Source organism: Polypterus senegalus, chromosome 8, assembly GCF_016835505.1.
Source record: "Polypterus senegalus isolate Bchr_013 chromosome 8, ASM1683550v1, whole genome shotgun sequence".
NCBI classification, from domain to species: Eukaryota; Metazoa; Chordata; class Cladistia; order Polypteriformes; family Polypteridae; genus Polypterus; species Polypterus senegalus.
The window spans coordinates 160,724,622-160,751,599 of NC_053161.1; the positions used below are offsets into that span (position 1 = coordinate 160,724,622).

Below are 26,978 nucleotides of genomic sequence, written 5' to 3' on the forward strand. Positions count from 1 at the left end.
GACTGTGCGACGCTGCAACTGTTCGAGTGTGTCGCGCTGCTCAGTTCGCGGGGCTTGGCCGGAGAACAGAACTTCTGTATTATAAAAGGTACGTGCTTAAATAATATAAGAGAGGAAGAAAGAAAATGAAATAATAAATGATATTGCAGCACTGGCCCGGTCTGCTGTCGTGTCCACGGCTCCCTTTAAATAGCAAGGACACGTGGCGCTCTCTCTTGGATGTTCGTTTCTTGTGACAGTCCGTCTGCTGTCAGTACAGTTTGAGCTCCGTTTTTGGTCTCCTTTTGTGCCTCCCCATGGTGAGGGTTTGTCACTTTAACGGTCGGGAAATTGCGATCTTCTGCTTGCTGGTGGGCATGCAGCGGAGAGAAGACACCCGGCGTCCGCTCCCGTTAGTGGCGTCTCTCGTTACACGACAGCAGCACCTCGAGGCTGATCCCTCTTCACGGTTGTCGCTGCCCTCGTGTCTCGGTGGTCCTTTTGGGTCCATTCCGGTTCAAACCGTGTCAGTACCTCACTTTGCTGTGTTAAAGCGGCAATGCAGGACTTCGCGTTTTTGTTCGGTTCCTCTGGTCAAGCAGTGGACCGCCGAGGTCGCTGTCACTTTATATTCGTCCTAAAACTGCGTGTTGAACTGAACCAGGCACATCGATACGAATGAGATTAGATCAGATTATACTTTATTTTCCCCCAAAGAGAATACATTTTACAGAAGTTCCAAAAAGTAAAGAGAGAGAGAGAGAAAGCGAGACAGAAAGAAAGAAAACTTTTATATCAGGCAGCGTTTTCTATAATGATACAAATCACGCAAAAGTCCCAACAATGCAGACCTGCGATTATCAAGGGGAAACACTGTTGCATCCCATTTTTTTTTTTTACCAACAGAGGGTTATACTTAATACTAATTCAGCACACCGTTTAATTGCCGTGCCCTATCCTTCTATGCTCAGTTCACAGATGAGTGCCCAACTGCTTTAAGTACACAAAGCGTCACTTTATGGCACAATGGCACTTCATCTGATTCAGCTGAGGTTTTATATATATATATATATATATATATATATATATATATATATATATATATATATATATATATATATATATATATATATATATATATATAAGTAGTTTATAACAAAACATGCATACAAGAGCAGCATGTTGACGTAGTGGTAATGCTGCTCTCTCACAATAAGGAGACCAGGGTTCCTCCTTGCATGGAGTCAGTATGTTCTCCTTGTGTTTGTGTGGCTTTTCTCCCAATGTTCAAAGGCATGCTGCTTAGGTAAATTGGTCTCAAGTGTGTGTGTGTGTGTGTGTGTGTGTGTGTGTGTTTTCATCCTGAGATAGACTAGCATCCTGTCCGGGGTTTGTTCCTGCTCTAAACCCTGTGCTGCCTGGGATTGGCTCCACGAGACTCCACAATTTTAGTCTAGATTAAGCAAGTTAGAAAATTACATGCATACAAATTAGATTATTTTGACTATGCACAAAACAGTGTCAATTAACAATTATTCAGCAAAATAAAAATAAATCCCTGTTCCTCCCTGTGTGGATAGTGCTTTGAGTACTGAGGAAAGCACTATATAAATGTAATGAATTATTATTATTATTATTATTATAAGTTGTAGTGGTGCTGCATAGTAATAATGTATTAGATGTGTGTACTGAGTGCATGTTATTTCCCTCGTCCCGTTTACTGTTCATTATGTGTACATCAGTGAATGTTGTCCCCGTAAGTGTAAAGGTGATGGATGAGGGAGAGAGACCGCAGCCCCAGGATGGAAAGCACCTTGTCACATTCAGTTACATCTGGCTCTTTACTATTTAAACGATCAGAAGGGAAACAAGAAAGGAGAGAGAAGGAAGGAGAAATACAGATTTCATTTAACGACAACGAACCATCATTTCCTGCTACTTTTCACATCGCGATTTGTAACCAGTTTGTTTCTCATTCCGCCGGAGTCACTTCAGCTCAATCATCGCCAGAAACCCCGGGGTTGAACTTCATTATCCACCATACGCTGAGGAAACACTGTGAGATTGTTTCATTTTTCCTGGAGATCCAAACACATCGATTCTTTGTTGATCAGTCGTCCGTATTCAGGACAGTATACTGTATACCCGGACTCAAGTTCACGATCATTGTCATTACAGTATTCATTCATTATTGTTGCTTTGGTGGAGGGATGTACATATCTATCTATCTATCTATCTATTATAAGTTTGTCACAAATGGTGTAGCAGTTAAAGATAATTGGTGTTGTACTTGTAACCTTTTTTCAATCTGGACATTATGCAGTTGCACATGTTTATACAGCCCTGTTTGGGATCTGCCAGCTCCATTCAACTCACAAAGGTAAAGTCACATGTCATCAAAGCATTTGTGTTCATTATCTGTGGTTTAACTGTCTTTGAAATAGAAGAGTAGGTCTACTGTTGTGTCAAGAAAAGGCAAAGCACTGAATGTTTGCTGGCAACAGGGAAATAGACTTTAATTCAGCTTAGAAAATAATGGCACTGTAACATCATCCCCAGTTGCACTGACTGACTGCATTTGGGAAATCAATCATTATGATGAAAGCTAATTTTTTACAACTTAATCCTGATAAAACAGAAATCCTATTGGTTGGTACCAAATCTGTCCTCTCTACCCTTCGTGGGCTAACAATTGATGTCGATGGGATCCTGGTTGAACCGTAATTCGGATGTCATCATTGATCAGCTCTAACCACACATTAGCTCAATAGTACAGACAGCCTTTTGTCATCTTCGTAACATTGCACATCTGCATTTTTTCTTCAGTGTGAAGGATACCGAGACACTCATTCACGCTTTCATCATCACTACCCATCTGCACTATTGCAATGCTTTGTTTTATTGCCTCCTAACTAAACATATCAATAGATTTTCAGTATGTTCAGAATTCTGCTGCTCGTTTACTTACACACACTAAAAAATCTGCTCACATCACTCCTGTCCGCTATGATTTACATTGGTTACCAGTTTCTTCAAATATAAAATGATTCTTATTACCTTTAAAGCCCTTCATGGTTTAGCCCCTCATTATCTGTCTGAGCTGCTGCTGCTGCTGCTTCCTTACACTCCTGCCCGCCCATTTAGATCATCGGACGGCAACTTACTCACCGTACCTAAACACAGGTTAGTAACTATGGGGGCAGAGCTTTCAATTTGGAATGCTCTTCCTCTCAGGTTTTGTGAGGAGAAATCAATTATTCATTTCAAACGCCTGTTAAAAACTCATCTCTTCGATGAGTATTATTCTTCATTACCTTGTATGTTACTTCTACTGTCTTGTTAATGTGTTTTGTTGAATTGTAAAGTGCCCTTGAGTGTATTAAAGGCGTTACAGAAATACAACTTAATATTATTATTTAAATAAATGTGGTTCACCTTCTTAATCCTCCTGCTCAGTTCTCTGTCTGCCTTTCCATCACTTGTCGTCGGTGTCCTCAGGTATTTGTCACTCGCTCCAGCTCTTTTCCATTATGTTTGTGTAGCTCTGCTTTTCTGCTGATTTTCGTGGCCTCATTTTTCTTTGTATTCAGCTCCATTGCCGTTTCTGTAAGTTATCAGTCCATACTGCTACTGAATACTGCAGCTTGTCTCTCAAGTCTGCTAGCAGCAAATAACAATACAGTAGGACCCCTGAACTGGTCATTTGAACCTATAATACCCGGATAACTAAAACCTCCGATTAAAATAGATGGCCATAGGCATTTTGGATTATAATGTATGGATATAGCAGATTTTACCAATTTCTATGGTACAGTATCACTTTTAAGATTTCTTTCATACCACAGTGAATTTAATATTATATTAAAACAAATAAAATGATGCATTCAAACTTATTCTAAAGGAATAGTAGTTACATACTCTGTACAGTATTTATGGTAAAGCTTTTATGACAGTGAATTACACTTCCAGGTTTACCTCGGTTCATCAGAGGTACAGATAATTGGGGTTCTACTGTACTTGATATTTTCAATTTGAATAAATGTTGTGTTAAATGTGCAGATAATACCAACTTAAGTGGATTGCAAGCTACTACACATTCAGTAAATCCTGGTAAAAATAAAATTAGAATCGATCTGCTCCCAATTAAATATACAATCCTGCATAAACAAACAGACGGGTGAGTTTATTTTATTGATCCCTGAAAAGGACGTTCACCTGCTCCAGCAGCAAAAAAAAAAAAAAAAGCATAAAGTGGTAGTGCAACACAATAGACAAAGTGGCAAGTATTAAACAAGTGCAAGTGTTGTGTATGCATAGTAAATGGCACACCATGAGAGCAGAAGGAAAAAAAAAAGAGATCATAACTGGAGAGATCAAAAAGCCTAACATCAAAACCAAAAGGGAAATCCTAACTGTTAGTCAAGAAATAAAAGAACTAGTCGTAAACCCAAATGTTTAAACACACGTACACTTATTGTTCTCCATATCTACAAACTCGGGTAATACAACAATCCAATGGATTGAGCTTTATGGCCCTTGACCTTTGACAAAATTCTTAGGGTGACCCTGATCGTCTCGCCATAGCAACATAAACACAAAATAGTGACACAGGAAAATTCCAAGGTGGCGTCTCAGGAAAACTGAAGATTTACCTTTAACTACTGTAAAATAGAAGAATTCAGAAGTAATACCAAAGATGAATTCCATGACCGAAAAACCCAATAAATAGAAAAACAGGATTAAAGTTGTAATTTTCAGGTAAAAAAAAAATAAAATGTCTGTCATAACAGCAAGAGGCAGAACTGCACACATGATATACCCAGTTGTGCACTAAAAGAAATTGTGTTAGTTTTCCTATTTTCAGGTGCACCGAGTACAGTGAAAGTCTTACCTACATGTCTGATCAACAAATAACACCATGTCGGTGTGTCTACAATATTAGACTGGGATGTGGATTGAAACAATGGAGGAGGTATGGAAATGTAACTAACTGATAAGAGGTGTTAAATGATAACATTCATCTTACCTTTTACTTATTTGGCATCTTAATCCAAGGTGACATAAAAAATTTAAGATACAATTACTTGCATTTCTTTTGTTTTTCACAATCGGAGCACAGGCAGGTGAAGTGACCTGCTTGTGGTCTCACAGCGGTGTCAGTAGTGGGATTTGAGACCACAACCTCAGAGTTTGAATTCCAAATCCTTTGTAAAATAGCACCTTGAGTTACACGGTGTTGACACCATGTGGTGTACAAGTGACGAGAGGTTCTGTTTAAGCCCTGTATCCCATCTGGGAGGACATGACCTGGTAAGCTGTATGCACTGTTGGTCTCCATATTGTAAGAAGTGCAGAGAACAGCAGTTAGACTGAGTCAAGGCTGGTGAGCGGTGAACTAAATGGAACTACTGAAGCAGTCGACTCAAATGTGTGTTTAGGTCTTTTTGGTGCAGTCCTGATTTCTACTCTGCTCTGTTCACAGACAACAAAATGGAGTTTGTCATATCCAGCATGGAGGAGGTGTGCCCAGCTGTATCAAAACCCCTTCATATAGGATATAAATGTGAAGAGGGGGTCTCAGAATAGATGTGTGATGATGAGGATGAGAAAAATCTCACACTACACAGAGACCTCCTTTACAGGCATATCATGGAAAAAAGAAGTGTGGAAATTAAGACAGAGGAATGTGAGTGGGAGCCTGCACAACTTAAGCAGGAAAAAGTCCACATTAAAGAGGAGGAGTGTGAAAGAGAGCTAACAGACATGAAAGAGGCCGAGTCTCACAGCACCGACATGCAGACAATAGAGACAGTAAGCCCGATAAAGACAGAAGACTTTAAATCAGAGTTTGGCACAACATCATGTTGTCTAAATACAGAAGAAAGTGGATTAGGCTTTACAGCAACTGATCACTGCTCTCTACAGCATCGTCCTGACCACGTGAAGTCCGAATATATGGAGTCTGATGTGAACAGAACTGCAGAAAAACCTGGTTCAAGTGATACAAGAGAAGGTAAGTGCAAAAATGTAAATATATTTACAGTACACTGTAAATATAAAACACCCTTACAGTCTAGATGTTCCCTTTCTGTTTCACTGAAAATGGATGTGTAGACTTTTTCTGATTGATAAATTTTGCATTGAAAAGTTAAAGGTTGTGGACACTAGAGGGCACTGTTGCTCCTCAATCCCAACACAACAGACACAGGACACAAGTTAAAAGCAGAATGATCTTATTTGTTATGAGGAAACCTATTCATAAGTGTTTCCCACCACCACAGCCAAAGTAAATATGTGGCACAGTGCAAAGTTGTTCTTCTCTTTCTCCTCTGCTCCTCCTAGCAAGCTTCATCCACCTGACACTGGCTTGTCTCTGTGAAGTCAGTCAAGTCCTCTTATATTAGCAAACCCAGAAGTGCTTCTGCTCTTTCTCCCTCGTGATCTACAAGCACTTCCTGGTTAGGCGGAAACCTCATTCCATACAGCTTCTCCACTTTTACAACACCCCATAGCTGCACACGCGATACCCAACAGGGCTGAGATAGAGAGCTCCAAGCCCCATGTTGCCCTGTGGGAATTTGGGGCACTGTTGTAATCCAGGAGAGTTGCCATCTAGAATTCTGGGGGAGGCAGTGCCCTAAAGAAACTGCCTTCACCATTCCTTCCATCTCTTGGGCATCCCGGCCGGGTTGGGCTGCCAGATGTCTCTTACAAAAAACAGTTTTGAGTTTTAGAAATAATCCATTCTTTTTAAGCCCTTTAAAATAACACTGTGTGCACTGCCAGCCTGTGCCAGCGTGAGTGTGGCCTGGTGAGGAACTAGCCAATAATCAATTACTGTCAGTAACCAGTATGAGAAGAAATTAGTAGTCACAGTGGACTCTAAGCTATCAACTGCCAGACAGCGTTCAGAAGAAAGCTAACAGAATGTCAGGTTATATAGCGCCTTGATGTGTGGAGTACAAGTCACAGGAGGTTCTGCTCAAGCTTTATAACACACTGGGGAGGCCTCATCTGGAGTCCTGGGTGCAGTTTTGGTCTCCTGGCTACATAGCAGCACTAGAAAAGGTCCAGAGAAGAGCGACTAGGCTGATTCCAGGGATACAGTGGGTGAGTTATGAGGAAAGTTTAAAAGAGCTGAGCCTTTACAATTTAACCAAAAGAAGAATAAGAGGAGACCTGACTGAAGTGTTTAAAATAATGAAGGGAATTAGTACAGTGGATCGAGATTACGATTTTAAAAATGAGTTCATCAAGAACACGGGGGCAAAGTTGAAAACTTATTAAGGGTAAATTTCACACAAACATTAGGAAGCTTTTCTTTCAACATAGGACAGTAGACACTTGGGATAAGCAACCAAGTAGTGTGGTAGACAGTAGGACTTTAGGGACTTTCAAAACTCGACTTATTTTAGAAGAATGAATTGGATAGGAAAGTTGAGCTTTGTTTGTCTGAATGGCCGGTTCACATTCAAATTGTTCTAAACAGGCCAGAATCCGAACAGGCCTGTCCAAGAATAGATCTCACTTTAAAGGAGCCTAACCCTAGAAAACGGGGAGGCTTTGGCCTATAAACCCCCAAACAACTAGAAAGATAATTAGAAATGTCTCAGAAGATGAGAACATTTTTAGTAGAACAATCTAGACGAGAACAGGCCATTTGGCCCAAACAAGCTCACTTCATTCCAATGCTCACACAAGTACATAAGTGATCAAGCAGTGTGGTAGACAGTAGGACTTTAGGGACTTTCAAAACCCAACTTGATGTTATTTTAGAAGAATTAAGTGGATAAGACTGGTGAACTTTGTTGGACTGAATGGCCTGTTCTCCTCTCGGTTGTTCTAATGTTCTAAACGTCTTTACAGGTCTTACCCATAATCCTTCAAGCATGACTGAGTAAGTCATTACTAGTAAGCAGTACCACAGAGGGTGTAGTAACAGTCTGTTCCAACTCTGCTTTAAGAGAGGCAGAGGGTTTTTAAGTAATCAGCAGAAGGTGGGACACCTGTGCAAATTGTTCGCCTTAACTTGCAAGGCTTCATTTACTTGAATTGACACTACATCTACACTGACTACTTGCCTGGAGGAGATCGAGGCATGGATGAGGCTCAACTTCCTTCAGCTGAATAGATCCAAAACAGAAGCCATCTTAGTTATCACACCACACCATCTCTGCTCTTCTACTACCACCAGTATCACTTTCTCTGGCCAAAACATCCCCCTTTCCACATCTGTCACCAATTTGACTCACTTTTGACACCCACATCAAAGATCTCTGCAAGTTATCTTTCTATCACCTCAAGAATATCGCTAAACTCTGCCCAACACTCATCCTGGCAGATGCAGAGAAGCTCGTCCATGCCATTGTCTCCTCCAGGCTGGATTACTGTAATGCGCTTCTCATCGGGATTCCCGGCAAGAGTATCCAGAGACTCCAGTATATTCAGAACAGCGCTGCCAGGATCCTGATGAGGGTGCGAAGGTATGATCACATCACCCCAATCCTGAAAACCCTTCACTGGCTTCCTGTCCCACTTAGAATAGACTAACAGGTCCCCCTTCTCACCCATTAGTGCATTTATGGATATGCCCCCCTTTACTTACAGGAACTCCTCACCCCTCATACCTCTTCACGTACCCTTCGCTCTGTGCACACTAATACCCTTCAAGTCCCCAGAACTAAGCTCAGCAGCATGGGTGATAGGGCTATTTCATCTGTGGCACAGAGGCTGTGGAACGCCCTCCCTGATTACCTGAGAGCCCCACAGTCGACTGATGTTTTTAAACAAAACCTAAAAACTTATCTTTTCAAAAAGGCATTTTGTTAAAGTATTTCATTGATTCTTCTGTTTTTTTATTTTATTTTTTTTACTCTGTAGCACTTTTGAGATTGCTAAAATATAAAGTGCATTACAAATAAAATTTATTATTATTATTATTGAATTGCTGCAGAATATCTGTAGGTTGCAACCTATTAGTTGTTCCCTGAAGAAGGCCTATTTCAAATATTCTGAAATTACCTTATTATCAGTTTCTGCTAACCTAAACTTTACATTTAAACCACTGACAGTTCACTACTTACCTTTTCACCATCTTCAGTCATTCTTTGTATTTCAACTGATAAAATCTGAAGATAAACTTGAAAAACTGAGATGTTCTAAAACTTTTGACTGGTACTATATATTGTCAAGCTTGGGTCACAATGTTGCACAGGAGAGTACCGAAGATTTCCCAAGGAGTAGAAACTTTGTTGCTGTTCAGGCAGATACAAACACAAGTCTCTTTCAGAAGTGATCCAGCCTTGCAAGGAACAGCTGTCGAACTGTATGTAGCGGCCCCAATTCCTGCTCAAAAGAACAGGAGGTCTTATTCATCAAAGGGGGTACAGCAGCCCGAGCAGAAGGAGTCTGGGGGAAGAGAGACAGGAGAGTGAGAATGCAGGACAGCTGCTACTCTGTCTTTTAAATGTTCCAAGCTTACACGGTAAGCCAGCATGACATCAGCTAATCATGCAAATATATATATAGTGATGAATGGCTGGGGATCATGCCCTGCCAGGAGACCTGGAGAAACGGGGAACCGGGAGAAGGGCAATTCATTCCCCAGGACATGAGTGGACAGCCTCCCTGGGTTGCCACCGTCTCCAACCCATATAACAACACTTCACAGGATCTAAATCTGTTTGGTGGGACTCATCACTTATAAAGAAATGGCAGAAAGGAAAACTAACTCTACCCAAACTTCATTGAATTAGAGAAGAAATAAAGCAGAGACACAGGGATATGGCATTAATATATGGAAGGAGTGCGGTCACAAAGTTCTTGTCCGAGTAGAACAACCAAAATCAGTTCTGTACACCAACTCACAAAGACCTAACTGGACTTTAATTTCTATTCAGCATTGTAAGAATCACATTTGTTATTGTAAAATCCTGCAACTTAAAGTCAGGAAATACCACAGCTGTTCCACCTGCTACTACCAATATTCTGTCATTATGATTTGTGCATGCAAGGAGAAGCCAATAATATGACCAGTCAGCTGTAAGCAGCATCTGTTTGAACTCATGCCCCAGGACATGAGAGGACAGCTTCCCTGAGTTGCATCGGGGCCACGGGCTTGGGGTTTAGAAGTGCAATCTTGTTGGGGTTTGTGGCCCCCACTAAGGGGGCACCAGGACAGCTCCAAAATCATGGTCTGCAGCACTTGCCGGAAGAGGAGCTGGATTTGAATGCAGCATTTCCGACACACCTGGAAGTGCCTCCGGAAGGTGATCGGAAAGTGCCTGGAACACTTCAGGGTGCAGTTTAAAAGAGGCCGCCTTCCTCCATTCAGTGAGCCAGAGTCGGGAGGAAGAAGACAGAGCTTGCAGGAGAGGAGTGGAGGCGGCAGAAGAAAAGCGAAAAGAAAGTAAAGAAAAGGACTGAGTTATTGTGGCTGTTTTGGTGCACTGTATTGTGTTACGAATAGAAGAACAGAAATAAACGTGTGAACTTTTGGACATTGTGCATCCTTGGTGTCTGTGTGGAACCGGGCTGATCTTTCACTAGAGAGGTGGGTAGAGTAGCCAAAAAAATTGCACTCAAGTAAGAGTAGTGTTACTTCAAAATAATATTACTCAAGTAGAAGTAAAAAGTACAGTGGTGAGAAAAACTATTTGCCCCCTTCCTGATTTCGTATTCTTTTGCATGTTTGTCACACAAAATGTTTCTGATCATCAAACACATTTAACCATTAGTCAAATATAACACAAGTAAACACAAAATGCAGTTTTTAAATGATGGTTTTTATTATTTAGGGAGAAAAAAAAATCCAAACCTACATGGCCCTGTGTGAAAAGTAATTGCCCCTTGTTCAAAAATAACCTAACTGTGGTGTATCACACCTGAGTTCAATTTCCGTAGCCACCCCCAGGCCTGATTACTGCCACACCTGTTTCAATCAAGAAATCACTTAAATAGGAGCTGCCTGACACAGAGAAGTAGACCAAAAGCACCTCAAAAGCTAGACATCATGCCAAGGTCCAAAGAAATTCAGGAACAAATGAGAACAGAAGTAATTGAGATCTATCAGTCTGGTAAAGGTTATAAAGCCATTTCTAAAGCTTTGGGACTCCAGCGAACCACAGTGAGAGCCATTATCCACAAATGGCAAAAACATGGAACAGTGGTGAACCTTCCCAGGAGTGGCCGGCCGACCAAAATTACCCCAAGAGCGCACAGACGATTCATCCGAGAAGTCACAAAAGACCCCAGGACAACGTCTAAAGAACTGCAGGCCTCACTTGCCTCAATTAAGGTCAGTGTTCACGACTCTACCATAAGAAAGAGACTTGGCAAAAACGGCCTGCATGGCAGATTTCCAAGACGCAAACCACTGTTAAGCAAAAAGAACATTAGGGCTCGTCTAAATTTTGCTAAGAAACATCTCAATGATTGCCAAAACTTTTGGGAAAATACCTAGTGGACTGATGAGACAAAAGTTGAACTTTTTGGAAGGCAAATGTCCCGTTACATCTGGCGTGAAAGGAACACAGCATTTTAGAAAAAGAACATCATACCAACAGTAAAACATGGTGGTGGTAGTGTGATGGTCTGGGGTTGTTTTGCTGCTTCAGGACCTGGAAGGCTTGCTGTGATAGATGGAACCATGAATTCTACTGTCTACCAAAAAATCCTGAAGGAGAATTTCCGCCATCTGTTCGTCAACTCAAGCTGAAGCGATCTTGGGTGCTGCAACAGGACAATGACCCAAAACACACCAGCAAATCCACCTCTGAATGGCTGAAGAAAAACAAAATGAAGACTTTGGAGTGGCCTAGTCAAAGTCCTGACCTGAATCCAATTGAGATGCTATGGCATGACCTTAAAAAGGCGGTTCATGCTAGAAAACCCTCAAATAAAGCTGAATTACAACACTTCTGCAAAGATAAGTGGGCCAAAATTCCTCCAGAGCGCTGTCAAAGACTCATTGCAAGTTATCGCAAACGCTTGATTGCAGTTACTGCTGCTAAGGGTGGCCCAACCAGTTATTAGGTTCAGGGGGCAGTTACTTTTTCACACAGGGCCATGTAGGTTTGGATTTTTTTTTTTCCCTAAATAATAAAAACCATCATTTAAAAACTGCATTTTGTGTTTACTTGTGTTATATTTGACTAATGGTTAAATGTGTTTGATGATCAGAAACATTTTGTGTGACAAACATGCAAAAGAATAAGAAATCAGGAAGGGGGCAAATAGTTTTTCACACCACTGTAGTCTCAAGTAAGAGTAAAAAAGGATTCGGTGAAAAGACTACTCAAGTACTGAGTAACTGTTTGAACATAATAAATAATTTATTTTTTAGAAAAGTTGTAATAAGACAGACACAAATATAAAATAATGTGCAAATTCTGCTACTTCCAAATAATAACATAAAAAAATGAGTAAAAATAAATAACATCTTTACAAAATAAAGATACACAAATTACACAAAGTTCCAAATCAAAGTTTTGAAGCCGATACCTACAGTAGGTAACATGTATGTTTGAACAGTGCAAACTACTTACAGTGACGAGATATCCTGTACACTGACAGTATAATACTGCATATTCACTTTGTGGTGTAGCAGGTCTGCGGCTTCAACAAAAAAAAAAAGAAAAAAGGCCAATTTCAAACCCATTAAGCCGTGTCACTCTCCATGGGCGCAATCGCACGACCGCGGGGAGTTAATGAAGTAGTTGGAGCAAGTCGCAGCTGCATGTGCAGATGCGATTGTTCTCAATTGCTTCATTGGCTTCCTGCGGTGTATGATTAAGGCCCACGGAGACGGGAGTTAATATATGTGGGTCAGCACAAAAAAAGAAGGGGGAATTAAAGAAAAGGAGAAAAGAAAAAGAGGTTAAACGACATGAAAGGCAGGCTTGGGAACGATGATCTGGTTCTTGCAGTGAAGCTGTGACCATTTAGCAGTGAACAGGAGCCCTGCGTGACTAAAAAGTCTCTCACAGGCTGCAAGACGCGGGAAGTTTGTGTGTGGTCATGTGACTGCATGGCTACGTCTGATTGGTGAAACGGAGTAATGTGATTATTGTTGCTACATCTGATTGGTGAAACAGTCATGCAGTAGATCCACTGGCGAGTTACATTATAGTGTACTGTGTAAATGGTAAAAGGTAACGATCCGAGTGTTGTCCAATGTAGCAGAGTAAGAGTAGCAAGTAAAAGTAAAAAGTATGGTGCAGTAAAATTACTCTTAGAAGTACATTTTTTTAAAAAAGATACTCAAGTGAATGTAACAGAGTAAATGCAATTCGTTAATACCCACCTCTGTATATATAGTGAAAGAACCAGCCTTTACACACACTAAAAGGTCTGGGGCAGCCACACGTATATATTATCCCTGGCTGCAAAAGGGTTATGAAAATCGCACTAATGTACATAGACTGGAGTCCAAGAGTGATCTGAGGTATATGGAAGTTGACTGGTCTTTTAATGGCAGGGAACCAGAAGTGACTTCATCCTTGGTTCCGGAATCAGAAGTGCTGTTCTTGGGGTTGGAACCAGAAGTACTATTGTTATGGTTGAATTGGGCAGAATTCCTCATATTTGGTCTGCAGAAATAACGGAAGAAGATTTAGTGCACCCTGCCACCCCCTGGCCTGGCGTGGAATTACCTTCATTTGGTCCTTTCAGCTTCCTCCTACACACACACACATGCACATACATTACCAGTCACAGAACATCACCTTTTATATTAAAACTAAATCTGTGAACAACCTGAAATGGTACAAAGGTAAGCGGCAAACTGCCCAGAGGTTTAAAACAAATGTTTAGGTTAATAAAACCTGAAAATTAATGCAATTTTCAGAATTAGACCCTTTTCAGTGAAAAAGTAATAGGTTAAGAACTTACAGCTTTTTTGCAGTAACAGAAGTTAATGAAGCCTTAAAAATTGATGCAAACAATTCTTACAGGTGCCCCAGCATTTTATGATTGCATTTATACAGAGAGAAGGTTTGTAAGTAATAAGGGAATAAATCGCATGGCTACACCCTCTGCAGCATAATTTGGACAATATTGCACTATATATTGCTATCATAATATCAATTAATAAAGGAAGGAAGGCAGACCAGTATAACCCTTTAGAAGTGTTGGTCTCTCCTTTAGAGAAATGGGTAAAGAAAGAGAAGAGATCAATGAGTAAAGTGTCCCACACCATCCAAAGGAACCTGGAAACTGGAGGAAACTCTGTGACAGGAGCAGGTCTAGGGTAGAACAGAAGTGGTTAATGTGTTTCTGAGAGCTAACCGGTCACGTGGTAGGCACCTCACAGGATGAGAGCTTCAACCACAGGATAACACCGATTCAAGTGTCGCTTTCAACTGTGTAGAGAAGACTTCAATCTACAGGTTTGACAGGTTGAGGAGCAAAATTGCAAAATAAGAAAAAGAGGCTTGCCTAGGCTAGGAAGCACTGCCAGTCTCAATGTTACCTGAAATTAAAGTATAGAACAAATAAACAATTGGGAATGTGGATACTGAGTTGAAGCTGCTGTCTTATGAGATTCCTGTCACTCAAGCTGTTGACTCTCAGAAATTTCAGAAGTCAAGGAAGGTACGTTAGACATGGTAGGAACGAGCTAAAACTTACAGATAATGAGGAAGTGAATGCATTTTCTTTGTGGGTTTGTGATTGTATTGGATTTTAATTTTCATGTAATAATTGTAGTTAGCAGATACCATGCTGGGGTCATAACTGACAGTGGGTTTAAAAGGAATTGTCGAGAATCTGGCTTTGGCTTACTACAGTTTAGTTTAAATGTGCATTTGTTTATCATTATTTTGGTGTTGCCATTTCATGTCCCTCACCACAATTTTATTGCAAGTTTTGCACGGCCATAGCCCTATTGTTTACAGTCACTATCTGCTTGTTGCCTGTCTGACACAGAGGTCATTTGGCAAATTGTGTCATTGTTTCCTGCCTATTTAAGATGGCAGCATGCAGTTTCCGACCTCCAAGCTTTTGGATCCACAACAAAAAATAGGAGACTGACTTTGTTGAGAAGGATGGGGAGAATTTGAAACAAGTTAGCATTAGAATCTTGACAACATTTCTTTGACTTTCCTTTCTGGTGTGTTTGTGTAAGTTGTTTTAATTTGCCTCTCTTTGTGAATCTGACTATCATCATTTTCTTTTTGTCAGTATTCCCAGTTTCCTGTGTGCACGGTGTTGAAAACAAGAATAGATTCTCCAACAGCAGCATACTTCAGAAATGTGCCAGAATTCACAATGGACAGAAGTCTTATTGTTGTTCTGAATGTGGCAAACGATTCTCTGTTAAGAGCAGTCTTGAGATTCACTTGAGAATACACACCGGAGAAAAACTATATTGCTGTTCTGAGTGTGACAAGCAATTCTACAGTAGAAGCAGTCTTCAGACTCACTCAAGAATACACACTAGAGACAAGACATATTTCTGTTCCGAGTGTGGCAAACAATTCTATGACAGGAGCTATCTTCAGATCCACGCTAGAATTCACACTGGAGAAAAGCCATATAGCTGTTCTGAATGTGGCAAACGATTTACGGTTAGAAGCCATCTTCAGAACCACTTGAGAAGTCACACTGGAGAAAAGCCTTATTACTGTATTGACTGTAACAAACGATTCTCAACAAGTAGCAGTCTTCAGAAACATAAAAAAGTCCACACTGGAGAGAAGTCTTTTTGTTGTTCTGTGTGTGGCAAAGGTTTCTTGCATAGGAGCCACCTTCAGAGCCACACAAAAATTCACACTGGAGAGAAGCCTTATTACTGTTCTGAATGTGGTAAACAGTTTTCATACAGTAGCAGCCTTCAAAAACATTTAAGAATTCACACTGGGGAAAAGCCGTATCGGTGTTCTGAATGTGGAAAACTCTTCTCTGACAGCAGTAGTTTTCAGAAACACACAAGAATTCATACTGGGGAGAAGCCATATCAATGTTCCGAGTGTGGTAAGAAATTCTCTGTTCGGAGTCATCTTCAAAGGCACACAAGAACTCAGCATAGGAGCCACCTTCGTAGCCAAACAAGAATTAACACTGGAGAGAAGCCTTATCACTGTTCTGAATGTGGCAAACAATTTTCATACAATAGCAGTCTTAAAAAACATTCAAGAACTCACACTGGGGAAAAACCATATAGTTGTTCAGATTGTGACAAACAATTCTCCACCAGCAGCATACTTCAAAAACACAAACGAATTCACACTGGAGAAAAGCCATATTTCTGTTCTGAGTGTGGTAAACAATTCTATGACAAGAGCCACCTTCTGAGCCATACAAGAATTCACACTGGAGAGAAACCATATTGCTGTTTAGAATGTGGCAAACAATTCTCACACAATAACAGTCTTCAGAATCATTCAAAACTTCACAGTGGGGAGAAACCATATAGTTGTTCTGAATGTGACAAACAATTCTCCAGCAGTAGCATTCTTCAAAAACACAAAAGAATTCACACTGGAGACAAGCCCGAAAAGAGTAAGTTGGAAGGAAAATGAAAGAAGAAAGAAGAGGGTAGGAGTTGTGAAACTATGTTAACATTGTGAAGAGGATTCAAGGAAGATATTAATACTTGACTGAAAAGATTCCTCTCCCATCTCTGCATTAGAATAGGCGATGGTGGTAGAGGTCATGCAAATATCCAGATGAAAGCAACAGCTGCACATGGTGGAAGAGACGCCAGACCCCTAAACATAACTTGAAATGAAACAATGAGATGCAGTTCAGTGGTCAATTGAAGATAAAGAGGAGATCATACATTGTGACCTTTGGCAGATCAAACAAATTTGATTTTGATGCAGATTATAGAGTCTGTGACAGCTGATGAGCAATGAACGATCAGCCAGACGTGCACTGCACTGAAATGCTCACTGACTGAAAAGAGCTAATTGGAATTTCCAAACAGAAGAAAAAGAACGTCAAAAAGCAGAGACGGACATCACAAACAAACGAGAAGGAACAACTTTTGTAGTGCAGTAGGAGATTTGAAACAACACTCTACAGTCAGTAGGACGTTATGTAGTCAGTCGTTCTCTGCCTTTCCTAGTCATGTAATTTGATGTTCTCCTTGCAATGACATTTAGCAAATGCAGATTCTAAGTTTGACATGAGCACTGACTAGAAATCATGTAGTGTAACTCCGGCTTTAGAAGAGCTAAGAGGAGGGGATTAAAGCACAGTAGAGTGGATGTTACATTAACAACAACCAGACATTGCAAGAGTTGGCTCCTGGTGTACAAGAGCAGCAAATGAGAATCACATGAATTAACGGAAACTGCCCTGATCCAAAAAAAGAGGCTCACAGAAATCCACAGAAGAATTTTCTTAAACAGAATCATACAGAATTTTATATCTAATGTGAATAAAGCCATAACTAAAATGAGGCAAAACCATCAAGATATAATAACTTATAGAACTTCTTCTTCTTTCAGATGCTCCCATTTGGGGTTGCCACAGTGGATCATCTTTTTCCATATCCTGTCCTCTGCATCTTGTTCTGTCACATCCATCACCTGCATGTCCTCTCTCACCACATCCATAAACCTTCTCTTAGGCCTTCCTCTTTTCCTCTTCCCTGGCAGCTCAATCCTTAGCATCCTTCTCCCAATTTACTCAGCATCTCTCCTCTGCACAAGTCCAAACCAACGCAATCTCGCCTCTCTGACTTTGTCTCCCAACCGTCCAACTTGTGCTGACCCTTTAATGTCCTCATTTCTAATCCTGTCCATCCTCATCACACCCAATGCAAATCTTAGCATCTTTAACTGTGCCACCTCCAGCTCTGTCTCCTGCTTTCTGGTCAGTGCCACCGTCTCCAACCCATATAACAACACTTCACAGGATCTAAATCTGTGTGGTGGGACTGATCCCTTCTAAAGAAATGGCAGAAAGGAAAACTATCTCTACCCAAACTTTATTGAATTAGAGAAGAAATAAAGCAGAGACACGGGGAGATGGCATTAATATATGGAAGGAGTGTGGTCACAAAGTTCTTGTTCAAGTAGAACAACCAAAATCACAATATTGCACACCAACTCACAAAGACCTAACTGGACTTTAATTTCTACTCAGCATTGTAAGAATTACATTTGTTATTGTAAAATCCTGCAACTTAAAGTCAGGAAATACCACAGCTGTTCCACCTGCTACTGCCAATATTCTGTCATTATGATTTGTGCGTGCAAGGAGAAGCCAATAATATGACCAGTCAGCTGTAACCTGCATCTGCTTGAACTTGTAGTATCTCACACCTGAATGAGGAGATAAGAAATAAAGGCAAGACTAATTGCTTTTTAAAATCCGTTATGGAGTCTTTTGCATTTATTCTCCAAAAATAATGGATGTGTCTACAGTTCTTCCATCTATTCAACTGCAGTAGTTTATCTTCTTCTTCCTCTCCATCGTTTCCCACTTCTCTGTTTGGTCATTGTGCTTCATCAACCTTTTCCATACATCTCAGTCCTGCACCTTCTTCTTACCAGTCAGATGCATTTTCTTTAGATCTTCTTTTACTTTATCCATCCACCTCCACTTTGGTCTACTTCCTTTCTTTTCCACTGTACTTCCATTCCCATCACTTGTTTACCCGCATGTTCATTGTCTCTCCTCATCACATACCCACACCACCTCAACCTCCTTTCCTGTACTTTCTTAGATTTTCTTCCACTTCTGTTGTACCTCTGATTGTTTCATTTCCTATTCTGTCCTTTTATTTATAACTCCACACATTCATCTCAACCTTCTCTTTTCTGACACATCTAACCTCTTCTCCTGTGCTCCTTTTACTGCTCATGTCTCATCTCCATACATCACTGCTGGTCTTAAAAACCTGAGCTTTAACCTTCCCCTTGATTCTTTGACCACACAACTCTCCTGATGTCTTCCTCCAGTTGTTTCATCCCCACTACACTTTATGGCTTATCTCATTGGCACCATCTCCTTTCTAAATGATCTCTCAAGTTCCAGGTCTTGGGGTGCTACACTTGGCACAAGGTTGAGTGTGGAACCTGAACACACTTACACACACTGGACAAGTTGGTCATCAGTCAGCCTAACCTCATCAATGTCTGAAGCCAGCAGAACTCTTCACATTTCATCATAAACTGGTAAGTTTTGATTTTCTCTGGTATTTTTACTACACTACGGTTGGCTGGCGACCTGCCCGGGTTTTGCTTCCTGCGTTGGCTGAGATTGGCTCCAGCAGACCCCCATGACCCTGTAGGATATAGCGGGTTGGATAATGGATGGATGGATTTTTACTAAGGTTGTGCTCTAAGGAGACCTGTTGTGAAGACCATAATATAATCACAGTGCTGGAGAATGGTGACGTGTTGCATGTTGATTGGCACACACAAGTAAGAACTTCACTGTTCTCCATACCTATGACAAAAAGGACCCTCTCAACTGTCATGGTCTGCAGGATTTGGCGAGAAACCTCACAGAGAGGAGATGAGTAAGAACAATCCCCCCAGGCAGTGCCAGCTGTATTTATAGCAAATCCAAATGAAGGTGGGTTTCACACCACATGTCTTATCTGACTAACTGTGTTGATTCAGTGATGGTGACAAAATAAGCTGCAAAAATAAGAACATATCATCGCTCTCTGTGGGCGTCGCAGCTGTGGGGTGTTTGGTGGAGTAATTAGGGTGAGACGTATCTGTACGTGAGGGTGCGGTCTGTCTCAATTGCTTCATCAGCTTCCTGCGGTGTGCGATTTGAGATGTTGCACCCACAGAGGCACATAAGAGCCAGCACGTGAACAGGAGATGACTGAAAACAGATGAAAGAGAATCAAAAGGTCAGAAATTGATCGTGAGTAAAAAAAGAAATGAGGTTAAAGGATGCAGGGAGAGAAGGCAGGAGTAAGAGAGAGTGGGTGGCGAGTAAACGAAACAGACAGAGAAGGCAGACAGCCAGGAGGAAGTCCCTTAAAGGAGCGTGCAGATGATCCCCTTGCTTCATTGTTGTGCCTCACTGCAAAGCTCATCGATGACATTACCGACGGTGTCGGGTTCAGGGCTCCCGGAAGGACAATGGGAGCATGGAGTGAACCCGCATTGTCACACCAGGACAGAACAATTGCAGGTTAATGGCCTTGCCCAAAGGCCCAGGAGTCACTTTTGGCATTTACGGGATTCGAACTGGCAACCTTCTGATTGCCAGTGCAAATTCCTAGCCTCAGAGCCGCCCACTCCGCCTGGTTAGAATCAGCTGTTCAAATATTTTCATTGTATTGAGAAGTTTTGTTTTTTTTTCTAGAATTTGCTTGAACATCTGCAGTGGGCTGGCGCTCTGCCTGGGGTTTGTTTCCTGCCAGACGCCCTGTGTTGGCTGGGATTAGCTCCAGCAGACCCCTGTGACCCTGTAGTTAGGATATAGCGGGTTGGATAATGGATGGATGGATTCTTGAACATTCCGGTTGATTCTGCAACATCTCTTATTGCGCTAAGTATCATTGTTCACTTGCAGGAGCGATATATTTGCGCGAATGCAAGACAGAGCTGCAGGCCGAGATAACCCTCACTCACTCGCCAGACTCTCGCCGTGTACCTTACCTCCACTTAGCTAGTAAACGAGAGAACTACTTAACGTATTTAGATCTGGCTTTTTCTGTAATTTTCTTGAACACTCCGGTTGATTTTGCGACTTCTCTCATTGTGCTAAGTATCATAGTTCGCTTGCGGTAGCGATTTATTCGTGCAAATCCAGCCGAGGGGAGGGGGAAGTGGGTGGGGCCCTGATGGTTGGATGAGATATTACGGGGATCACGTGGCATGTCAGCAGCAGCTGATCAAGCAAAGAGGAGGTAAAAAAAAACTGTTTCCTGTTGTATCACCGTTTAAGAGGGGTTTTGGAGGAGCGACCACGTCTCCTTGGGGTGTGTTCAGTCCCCCTTTTCACAATGCGAGTGGCAGAGACACAAAGTGGCCAGCGTGTAACGCAGGCCAGGGGATGGTGAACGAAGCGAGCAGGGGGCGAACCCCCTAGTAAAAGCACAAGGCATCAGACAGACAGATTTCAATTAAGAGGTCCAAAACACCCCCATTACTCCTTGCAGCTGCATTATATTCATTGTACTTCATGGTGAGCACTTGTGGGTCATCAGCTGTCACATACAGTCAAGCCCACCCTGCAATTTAAGACATTAAATGCGAGTTACAGACTGACTGGACTGAGTCACTGGGGGGTGCCAGGCTACACAACTAGGGGTCACTTATGGGTGCCATACTTTGCTAAAATTATATATATGAAGTCTGCAATTAAAAATTGCTAGAAAGAAATCATGGAATGTGACAGGCCTTTAGCAGAGGGTTCATTTATATATTTTAAAAGTGTTCATAAAGTCATGAGAAATCCAAAAAACGTTTTGGATTATTCCTTAGGGAATGTTTGAATTGTTTTGCTAATCATCAATGAATGATTAATTCCAATGAAGATGAGTTGGAGTTCAGGAACGTCATGGAGGACTTTGTCTTCTGGTGCAGGGACAACAAAGCTTCTACTCAACATCAGCAAGACAAAAGAGCTGGTGGTGGGCTTCTGGTGTGCCAAAGAGCCTCTGAGGCCAGTCATCGTTAAAAAGGGGAGGATGTGGAAGTGCTGCAGAGTACCTGGGGGTTCACATAAACAACAAACTGGACTGGTCTGACAACTCAGTGGTGCTGGAGAAGAAGGGCCAGAGCAGACTGCACTTGCTAAGGAGACTCAGGGCTTTTGATGTGTGCAGCAAGCTGCCGGAAATGTTCTGTCAGTCCATGGTAGCCAGTGTGGTGTTCAATGCTGTGGTCTCTTGGGGAAGCACATGAACACAAAAGAAGCACAATGTCAGAACAAACTTATCAGGAAAGTCTGGTCAATCACGGAGAACCCTGGACACACTGGAAGCGGTTATAGAAAACAGGATAGTGACAAAATTGGATGCCATCATGAAAACTCCCCTCCATCCCATCCAGGATAAACTCTCATGAATCACTTTTAGCCATAAGCTCATTCCACCACAGTGAGCTAAGAAGTGGCTCTGGGGATCTTTTTCACCCACAATTCAATGCTTCCACCTGGTGCACTTGTTAACAACAACAACATTTATTTCTATAGCACGTTTTCAAACAAATGATGGAGCTCCAAGTACTTTACAAGATGAAGAAAGAAAAAAAATATCTAAAAATAAAAGTACGCAATACTAATTAACAAAGAATAAAAGTAAGGTCCGATGGCCAGTGAGGACAGAAAAAACAAAAAAAATCTCCAGGCGGCTGAAGAAAAAAAAAAAAAATCTGCAGGGGTTCCAGGCCATGAGACCACCCAGCCCCCTCTAGGCATTCTACTCAACATAAATGATCTCAATCAGTCCTCATGGTTTTCCGTGGAAGAATTAGAGGACGATGGTCATATGGACCTCTGGCCTTTAATCCATCAATGTAGGGACATCACAGTGCTTTGATCAGGTGGTGGTGGTGCAGATCAACACCACAGAAAACCGAAAAAGAACAGAAGAGAAAGTAGGGGTTAGTACAGATTACGGAGCCACCATGAATAATAATGATAGTTAAATGCATATACAGAGCACCAGGATTAAAGTAAAATGAAGCGATGAGAAAGCCATGTTAAAATAACGTTTTCAGCAGTGTTTTAAAGTGCTCCACTGTATTTGCCTGGCGAATTTCTATCGATCAGCTATTCCAGATTTTAGGTGCATAACAACAGAAGGCCGCCTCACCACTTCTTTTAAGTTTAGCTTTTGGAATTCTAAGCAGACCCTCATTTGAAGATCTAAGGTTACAATTTGGAGTGTAAGGTGAAAAACATTCTGAAATATAAGATGTAGTAGATTATTTAAGGCTTTGTAAACCATAAGCAGTATTTTAAAGTCAATTCTAAATGACACAGGTAACCAATGTTGTGACATCAGAACCAGAGAGATGCGCTCGGATTTTCATTTCCTGGTTAGGATTCTAGCAACTCCATTCTGCACTCGCTGTAACTGATTGATGTCTTTTTTAGGGGGTTCTGAAAGGAGTGCGTTACAGTAATCTAGCCGACTGAAAACAAAAACATGAACAAATTTTACAGCATCTTGAAAGGTTTTGCTATATTCCTTAAGTAAAAAAATGCTGTCCTAGTAATATGATGTCCTAGTAATCTGATTAATATGTGATTTAAAATTTATGTCTGAGTCAATAGTTATCCCTAAATTCTTTACCTCTGTCTTGACTTTTAAGCCTAATGGATCAAGTTTATTTCTAATACCCTCATTATATCCATTTTGCCAATCACTAAGATTTCTGTTTTCTTTTAATTTAGTTTGAGAAAATTACAACTCATCCACTCAGAAACACAAGCAAGACACTGTGTCAGTGAATCAAGAGAGTCGGGGTCATCAGGTGCTTTTGACAAATACAGCTGCGTGTCATCAGCTTAGCTAAGGTAGCTCACCTTATGCTTTCAGATAATCTGACCTGATAGAAGCATGTAAATCAAAAAGAGCAGTGGACCCAGAATAGAGTCTTGTGGAACACCATATAGAATATCATGTGTCTTTGAAGTATAATTAGCACAACAAAGAATTTTCTACCTGCCAGATAACACTCAAACCAATTTAAGACACTGCCAGAGAGACCCACCACCCACTGACTATGGGGATTTCTAAGAATATTGTGATCCAAGAGGATGAGAACAGAAACGGCCTCTGTCTGCATTTACCCACAAGTCATTTACTACTTTAACGAGTGCAGTTTCTGGACTGTTATTTGTTCTAAAACCCGACTGAAACTTATCAAGAATAGCAGGTTTATTGAGGTGATCATTAAGCTGCATAATGATTGTCTTCTCTAGGATTTTACTTAAGAAAGGCAGGATGGATGGATAGATAGATAGATAGATAGATAGATAGATAGATAGATAGATAGATAGATAGATAGATAGATAGATAAGGCACTATATAATAGATAGATAGATAGATAGATAGATAGATAGATAGATAGATAGATACTTTATTAATCCCAAGGGGAAATTCACATAATCCAGCAGCAGTATACTGATACAAAATAAAATAAATAAATTAAAGAGTAATAAAAATGCAGGTAAAAACAGACAATAACTTTAAATAATGTTGGCGCTTACCCACCCACCTGGGTGGAATTGAAGAGTCGCATAGTGTGGGCGAGGAACAAGTCTAAAATTTTCTAAAGCAGAGAAGTCGAGATTATTTTTTCTTGAGCAGGGGTTTAACTACAGCAGTCTTAAGACAGTTTGGGAAGACCCCTGTATCTAATGACGAGTTTACTATGTCAAGAATATTATCAATTAGCACGCCCGATACTTCTTTGAAAAAACTTGTTGGTATTGGGTCAAGGACGCAGGTTTAGGGTCTCAGTGGAGAAATTGTTTTACTTAAGTCAGGTAAATCTATCCTGGTGAAAGAATTTAATTTGTTTAAAATTGAATACTTGGGGTTTAATGGGATCAGTATTGGGGTGGGGAATGTACTATATTATTTCTAATATCATTAATTTTGATGATTAAAAAATTTAGCAAAAGCCTCAAAAGTTTCACTGGAAGTTCTTTGGAGGCATTCCATTGAGTGACCTGGGTTTAGCAGATGATCAATCATAGAGAATAAGACTCTTGGATTACCAGCATTATTATTTATAATTTTACAGAAGTAGCACCACCTCTCAAGACCGACTATGTTGTTGTATTCTGTTATCTTAACCTTCAATATTTCATAGTGGATAATCAGTTTAGTTTTTCTCCTTTTACGCTCAGTTCTCTGGCATGTTTTCTTTAAATCAGACACTTTTTCGGTCTTCCATGGTGTAATAGTGCTGCAGGATTTTTAACTGTCTTTTCAGGTGCGACTATGTCAGGAGCAGCTCTAACTTTATATATATTAAAATTTTCCACCTTACTATTTACATTATTCCCACTACTGTAGTAAGCACTACAAACAGACTGGTTGCTTAGAATGTCTGTAAACTCTGAAGCTGCAGATGAATCAAAGAAGCGTTTTTTTAACAATATGCTTCTTGCGAATTTTATCTATCATTATTTCTGTATTAAATAGTAAGAGAAAATGGTCTGATAAACAGAGATCCACGATGTGCCTCCCATCAACTTTCAGTCCTTTAGTAATCACTAAATCCAATGTGTACTCTCCTTTGTGTGTTGGCTGACTAACGTGCTGGCTCAAATCAAAAGAGTCCAGGAGGTTCATGAACTCTTTTACTTTCGGGTCACACTGATTATCGTGATTATAAGTCACCGACTATTAGAAACGTGTCATAATTCGTAATTATAATTGACACTAAATCTAAGAATTCCTCAAAGACAGACGCATTATATTTTAGAACAATACTAGAGACTGTGAAACTTCATGAATAACAACAGCAAGATACTCAAAAGACTTGAATGCACCAAAGCCAACATCTTTACAGTTCAACTGGTTTGAGTAAATGTTTGCTACCTTGGCGAAATGCATGAGTAAAGCTGTAATTGGGAGGTGCAGATTCAATAAAAACAGCCCCACCATCAGAACTAAGCCACGCTTCACTTAATGCAATAAAATCGATTTTCCTATCACTAATAAGAACATTGATGAAAAACGTTTATTTTAATTTATTTATTTGCTTATCAGTTGATTGATTGATTGAATCTGTCCTGTGAGTCTCTCATTATTTGTTTTTATATTTCTGCTGCTGCATGCATTTGTCCCCAAGGGATTAATAAAGTTTATCTAATCTTATGAAATAAGACATTTTTTCTTGTTGTGTTATAAAGTGTGGGTTGGGAGTCTTGCAATTGAGTAAAACTGGCCCAATGCGCAAACAATACAGCCTAAGATACCACAATGCATCTTTGTAGGAGAATGCTTTCACATCAGATGTTTCTCCAGCCCAGAGCCGCCGGCTAATTCTTTGTATTTTTCAATCACAGCACCTACCTCGTTCTGAATGTCTTGATCCAGATGCTTTTGCAGATGTCTTCATGTCAGATTCCAAAGATTCACACTTTACATGAACAGAAGGATCCTGCAGGGAGTACGGACTACTAATCATACTGAGTGAGTACTGAGCGTCAGGCTCTTATTTAATGTCACAGTCTTCTTCTTCTTTGACACTGTTAACCAGTTCATTTTTATGGCATGTTGGTGTTCAGAGCTGACTCAGATTCTCAGTCCCCTGTCTTAATGCTGACACTCTCTTGGTGAAGGTAAGCAAATTCCCTCTCACTGTCCTCTTGTTTAACATCCACACTTCTTTTCTCCATGTTACACTTTAAAAGGGGCACCTTGGTCAGTGCAGGACTCTTCCTCTTTATCACACACCTCTCCTCACATTTGCATCCCACATCCAGAGGTTCTTGAACAGCCGGGCACACCTCTTCCATGTTGTACAACTGGAAATGGTGGCTTCCTTTTTATTCTGTAGACAGAGCAAAGCAGAATTCAGATATGCATCAAAAAAGCACTGGAAACCATCTGAATCAACTTTTTCAATGGTGTCCCCATCGGTCATTGCCCACTTTGTCTGCTCCTTTCTGGACTTCTTACAAATGGAGTTAACCCTGCACATTTTTTTTTTTCCAAATGTGACCTCAGACGTGTGTGATTTACCATTTAAATCATAACCTGTGTGATTTGTAATTCAAAGTATTTCATCAGAATGGGAGCGGCTGCCACAGATCTGTAGTCAATGGGACAGTCTGACAGTTCTCACTCCCAACTCTAACAAAACGTTTGATAGACTCCTGCCAAGACTCACTCAACAGAAAATTCTAGATTGTCTGGAACACCTTCGCCATCGGACCCCACAAGGATGCCTTATCTAGTACACTTCATACCATTACCTGCAGTGATAATTACTACAAGCCATTAATGTTACGTCAGTCTTCCCATTCAAGTCGCTGTAAATAATCCTAAGAAATTTCTGATATCTCTTAACTCTCATCGTAATACATGTAAATAGGTTGTCAGGAAAAGA

At 40.7% G+C, this 26,978-nt stretch overlaps 1 protein-coding gene across 1 annotated transcript in view; it reads left to right on the plus strand.

The window, feature by feature from the left end:
• Positions 1-26,978, plus strand: part of LOC120534652 (zinc finger protein 721-like) — a 55,432-nt gene continuing 28,454 nt past the window's right edge. Inside the window, exons 1-3 of the mRNA XM_039762243.1 lie at positions 1-88; positions 5,462-5,992; positions 15,160-16,496. Of these exons, the coding sequence (XP_039618177.1) occupies positions 5,566-5,992; positions 15,160-16,496 (1,764 nt within the window). The 5' untranslated portion in view covers positions 1-88; positions 5,462-5,565. The remainder of the gene's footprint in view (positions 89-5,461; positions 5,993-15,159; positions 16,497-26,978) is intronic.